General features: G+C 40.1%; 2 protein-coding genes across 2 annotated transcripts; both read left to right on the top strand.

Annotated features, from left to right (window-relative positions):
• The first annotated feature begins 226 nt into the window (after positions 1-226).
• LOC119664947 lies at positions 227-3,955 on the top strand. Its single transcript, XM_038074290.1, has one exon. It carries the CDS (start codon positions 227-229, stop codon positions 3,953-3,955), a length of 3,729 nt encoding a protein of 1,242 aa, XP_037930218.1.
• An 87-nt stretch (positions 3,956-4,042) lies between these two features.
• Positions 4,043-5,454, top strand: LOC119664948 (the record flags this gene model as incomplete). The annotated part of the gene is made up of 2 exons (XM_038074291.1): positions 4,043-4,936; positions 5,012-5,454. Coding segments are annotated over exons 1-2 (1,337 nt in total), but the record flags the coding sequence as incomplete, so codon positions are not given.
• Positions 5,455-5,752: the final 298 nt, after the last annotated feature.

The raw sequence follows: 5,752 nt of genomic DNA, 5'->3' as shown, positions 1-5,752 counted from the left end.
TAGCAAGTTGTTTCATTCTTCTTGTTGTACGAGCATCCGTCGTGTTCGGTTGTGTTTCGTGTTGTGCAGTAAATTTGTTTGAGTTTTGTTCTAATTACATTTAAAAATATGTTTTATATGATAAGTAATATTAGAGATAAATAAATGAAATATTCTTTGAAACTTTAAAGAAAGAAAAAACCGCATTTAACGAACATTTTTTGGCATCCCTTGCGGGGAGCAACATATGTGTTCGCAAAAAATCGCCAGAAAATTGGAAGCTACGCAATCCCGGCTGAAAAACTTCTCCACCAACATACGGAAAACGGCAAAAAGCAAGCAAACAAAAGGTTTCTTCACTGCCAGAAAGAATCTCTTGGAAAGTTACTGGACGCAGTACAAGGAAGCTCGAGAAGATTTGTTGGCCAATATTTATGACGGTGCAAAGGTGGAAGTGAGTGACACAATAAAAGCGTTAGTTAGCGAAGACAGTTACATGGAAATTGAAATAATTTATTCGGAAATGATGGGAGAGCTAATCGATGAGTTAGAAAGCACTGAAGTTATAGAATCTCCAGGTAATAACGAAACTGTAATTAAAGGTGTGTCAAGCATGGAACTGACGTCTAATTTACCACGTATTAAAATTCCGTCGTTTGATGGTAATTATCTGCACTGGTACGCATTTAAGGATTTATTCACGTCAGTTGTATCAAATAACGTTGCATTGTCTAATACACAGAAACTTCAATATTTAAAAGATGCGTTAGTGTTGGACGCTCAACACGCCCTAGACAACATTACTACAACAGATGCACATTGGGCAGTAGCATGGAGTTTACTCGTCCGCAAGTATGAGAACAAGAGGATCATTCTTAATGCGTATTTAAAACAAATTGTTAATTTAACAACGGTGTCTGATGGTTTACCAAATAGTTTACGCTTGTTATGTGACACCATCACGTCAGCTGTGCGTGCGTTAGAGCAATTGGGTCGTCCAGTGCAGCATTGGGACGATTGGTTGGTCTTTACCCTTCTCCAAAAATTAGACACGAAAACACGCTCAGCTTGGGAGCTGTCAACAACCAGTTTAGAACAAATTCCAAAATTTGAGGAGCTGGTCAGTTTCTTAGAAAATCGAATACATTCGCTGGAGGTAGTTAATAGCATGACCGATAACTCTAATCAGGAGAAAAAGTTTGTAACACCTATCAGAACAAAGGGGTTCGTGAAAAGCCATCATACCACTGTTCAACAATGCGTGCATTGTCAAGGTAAGCATTTACTGGCATATTGCGCAGAATTTCGGCAAATGACTGGGACAAAGAGATATGAGGTAGTCAGATCTGCAAGATTGTGTTTCAATTGTTTGAGAACGGGACACATGGGTCATAATTGTCCATCGAAATATCGGTGTCTGCGATGTAATGCAGCGCATCATACATTACTACATGACCATAGTGGAAGTGGTGGAGAAACTAATTACTCAAATATACCGGAAAAGACCACTGAAGCGACTAAGAAATACGCTGTCACATCAAATAATACATACATTTCCAGTGCTAATCAAGGTGCTCGAACTTTACATCTACAGACTGTTTTAATTGGCACTGCATTGATAGAGGTAAGGAGTCCTTCTGGTCAGAAGCTTATTGTGCGAGCTCTTTTGGATAGCGCGTCGGAAGCAACGTTTGTCAGCGAATTCATCGTGCAGCGGTTAAAACTGGACAAAACAAATGTCATAGTGCCGGTGAGTGGTGCAAATGGTGAAAGGGTCGCCAATTCAAGAGGAATGGTTTCATTTACAATCCATTCGTTAAAATCCGATTTCAACATGAATTGTGTTGCACTAATACTTCCACGAGTGGGTAGCGTTACCCCAACCATTCCCATACCGAAAGAAGCGCTTGGTGAGTTCATGAATTTAGATTTAGCTGATCCTCAATTACAGGTTCCGGGGGCAGTCGATATGATTTCGAGCGCTTCAGATTATGCTGCTATTGTCTATGAGCGACTAAAACGGCATCCAACTAACAATATTGTTGCCCAATATACGCAACTCGGTTGGGTAATTTTTGGTGGACTGTCGCGACGAAAGGGTATTTCAGTGAAAGGACAAGTTAATTGCTGTCATACTCGGGCAACATTGCACGAAATGCTACATAAAATTTGGGAATTGGAAGAAATAACAAACCACGCTCCGTTAACAAAAGATGAAATGTACTGTGAAGATTTTTTTGAGCGTACAACTGTACGCAACGCAACGGGTCGATATGTGGTTAGACTACCAATCAAGCAGAAAGCTGATTTGGCAACACTTAAGTCAAGTAAACTAAATGCACTTGCATTATTAAACAGCACGTTACAGCGATTAACCCGAGATCCGGATATGTACAAACTCTACCAAGATTTCATGGACGAATATCAGACCTGTGGCCATATGGAAGTGGTGCCACACTCGTATGATGTAGCTTCAACATGTTATCTTCCTCACCATGGTGTCTATAAAGCATCGAGTTCTACAACGAAGCTTCGCGTAGTCTTCAGTGCTTCTAATAAATGTTTGAGCGGAATATCTCTTAATGATTGTCTGCATATAGGTCCCAGATTACAAAATGATCTATCAAATATCATCTTGCAATGGCGGCATTACCCTATAGTGTTTACAGGAGATATCGAGAAAATGTACAGGCAAATTCTTGTTGATAGCAAAGATGTGGATTTGCAACGAATAATGTGGCGCGTTCGACACGGGGACGCCCCTACAACGTTCCGGTTGCTCACTGTAACATATGGGACTAATTGTGCTCCATATCTTGCCATCAAAGTATTGCGTACTCTGGCAAAAGAGGAGCAAACTCGTTTTCCACGGGCAGCTGAATCGATTCTAAATGAATTTTACATTGATGACGTACTATCAGGTGGAGACACTCCAATCGAAGCTGCAGAAAAATTGCACGAACTTCAGGAGCTTCTAGCAACTGCAGGCTTCACTTTACGTAAATTTAATTCGAATTCAAATGACGTTTTAAGCACTCTGACTGAGGACGTAAAAGCTCACGCCGACGATGTGGAAATTAACACCGAGTATAAAACTAAGACACTTGGTCTTACTTGGTATACAAAATCCGACAGTTTTGGTTACAACGTCAATGTAACTTGTGACAACCATCATTACACAAAACGACTAATGTTGTCTGACATATCGAAGTTATTTGATCCACTTGGGTTCTTGGCTCCGGTTATCATTCGAGGAAAGATGTTTCTGCAACAACTCTGGCGTACTGGATCCGATTGGGATGATCCCTTGTCAATAGAGATGGCAAACATTTGGCATAACTTTCGTATTGACTTACAACAATTACATCACATTCGAATCCCACGTTGGATAAACACCACTTCGACAAGTGCAATTGAATTACACGCATTTGGTGATTCATCAAATCAAGCATATGCGGCTGCAGTGTATGCGAAAACAACCATCGGTACGACCAGTTTTGTAAATTTGCTTATTAGTAAAACTAAGGTAGCCCCGTTGAAAGAAACGTCTATACAACGTTTAGAATTATGTGCAGCATTGCTAGCAGCAAAACTTCTACACAAGGTAAAAGGAACATTTAAGTGTCAACCATCACGCTGTATTTTGTGGACTGATAATACAACCACACTGTGGTGGATTAGAACTGATCCAGGCAAATTGAAGCAGTTTGTGGCAAACAGAGTGTCACAAATTCAGTCAATGACAAATATTGAAGACTGGAGGTATATTGCAACAAAAGATAATCCGGCTGATTGTGCATCACGAGGCAGTACCGTTTTGCAACTAAAAGATAATCTGATGTGGTGGTATGGACCATCTTGGCTTCGCTTAAATGAGAAAATGTGGCCTAACCACCAAATCAATCATACTCCTGACAGTTTACCTGAGAAAAAAGAGATTAACTCATTAACTACGCAGTTATCAACAGAAGTGTGAGAAATATTTGGACGATATGCTACTCTTGACAAATTACTCGTAGTCGTGGCGCAATGCCTACGTTTTATTCATATGTGTCAAAAAAGGATGCGTAGGGATGAAAGTTTCTGCACTTGGCAAGAACGTTATACGGTTCTTAAAAAATTAGTAACAATTGTACAAAGGACCGAGTTTACCAACGATTATGGCGCTTTACGGAAAGGCAATCCAATCAACAAATCAAGTAAATTGTTTAAATTGAATCCGAAGCTTGATTCCGACGGAATTATGCGTCTAAATGGACGACTGCAAAATGCGAATATTCCTTCAGATGAACGATGTCCAATGATATTACCCAAATGTCATGATTTTACTACGTTGATTATTAATCACGCTCATAGTCGAACATTACATGGCGGAACTCAAACAACATTAACATATGTGCGACGGCAATTTTGGGTTATTGAAGGAAGATCCGCTGTGAAGAGAGTGATTAACAAATGCATTACATGTTTTCGTCAAGCCTGTCGACCGCAAGCACAACTTATGGGTAACTTACCTCCAGCACGGTGTAATATATCACAGCCATTCATGCACACGGGCGTGGATTATGCTGGTCCATTTAATGTGAGAGCGACAAGAGGGAGAGGCCATCGTACTTACAAGGGGTATGTGGCTCTATTTATATGTTTTATTACACGAGCTATTCATTTGGAACTTGTGAGTGATATGACATCTGAAACATTTCTAGCAGCGTTAAAGCGATTTGTATCAGTCCGTGGCATATGCTCAGATATGTACAGCGATCGTGGTACATCCTTTGTCGGTGCTGATGCTTTAATGAAAGATGAAATTAAATTATTTAAAAAACAAATTGAAGCTGGGTCTGTGTTTGCATCAACCGTTGGCATAAATTGGCACTTTATACCACCCGCAGCGCCTCATTTTGGTGGCCTATGGGAGGCAGGAGTAAAAAGCATGAAATTTCATCTTAAGCGTGTAGTAAACACGGCAACTTTAACTTTTGAAGAATTTTACACGTTATTAAAACAAGTCGAAAATTGTTTAAATTCGCAGCCGCTTACGGCTCTATCTGATGACCCCACAGACTTATCAGCGTTGACACCAGGACACTTTTTGATTGGACGAGCACCATCTGCCGTACCTGAACCTAATTTGCTAAATACAAAGATTGGTGTACTATTCCGATGGAAGATGTTAAGCCAGATGTATCAAGACTTTTGGCGCCGTTGGTCCCAAGAATATTTAACACAATTACATGCCAGAAACAAATGGACTAAAAGCCAAACAAATGTCGCAACCGGTCAACTGGTCCTACTTCGAGATGAACGATTGCCTCCAAGCTCCTGGTTGCTTGGCCGCATTATCCAAGTCCATCCTGGCACGGACGGTGCTGTTCGTGTCGTAACCATAAAAACACAGTCCGCCATTGTGAAACGGCCAATTACGAAGATCTCTGTTTTACCAATCGACATTGAAGGACGTCCTGAAGCACACGAGTAATATAGACGCAAGATCCGGTTGTATCTCCACGTCTAGGTGGGAGAAATGTTTAAAATTATCTATATCAATCTGGCAACCACTGTGTGTGGGCTGCTTTTAATGGTTAGCAAGTTTTTTCATTCTTCTTGTTGTACGAGCATCCGTCGTGTTCGGTTGTGTTTCGTGTTGTGCAGTAAATTTGTTTGAGTTTTGTTCTAATTACATTTAAAAATATGTTTTATATGATAAGTAATATTAGAGATAAATAAATGAAATATTCTTTGAAACTTTAAAGAAAGAAAAAACCGCATTTAA

The sequence above is a fragment of the Teleopsis dalmanni genome, unplaced genomic scaffold, assembly GCF_002237135.1.
Source record: "Teleopsis dalmanni isolate 2A unplaced genomic scaffold, ASM223713v2 unscaffolded_contig_3044, whole genome shotgun sequence".
NCBI lineage: Eukaryota > Metazoa > Arthropoda > Insecta > Diptera > Diopsidae > Teleopsis > Teleopsis dalmanni.
The sequence above is the reverse complement of the archived record's forward strand: the minus strand, read 5'-3'. Positions and strand labels throughout refer to the sequence as shown.

Excerpts from the sequence above, each read along its gene's own strand:
- LOC119664947 (XM_038074290.1), top strand. The coding sequence starts at position 227 with ATGTGTTCGCAAAAAATCGCCAGAAAATTGGAAGCTACGCAATCCCGG.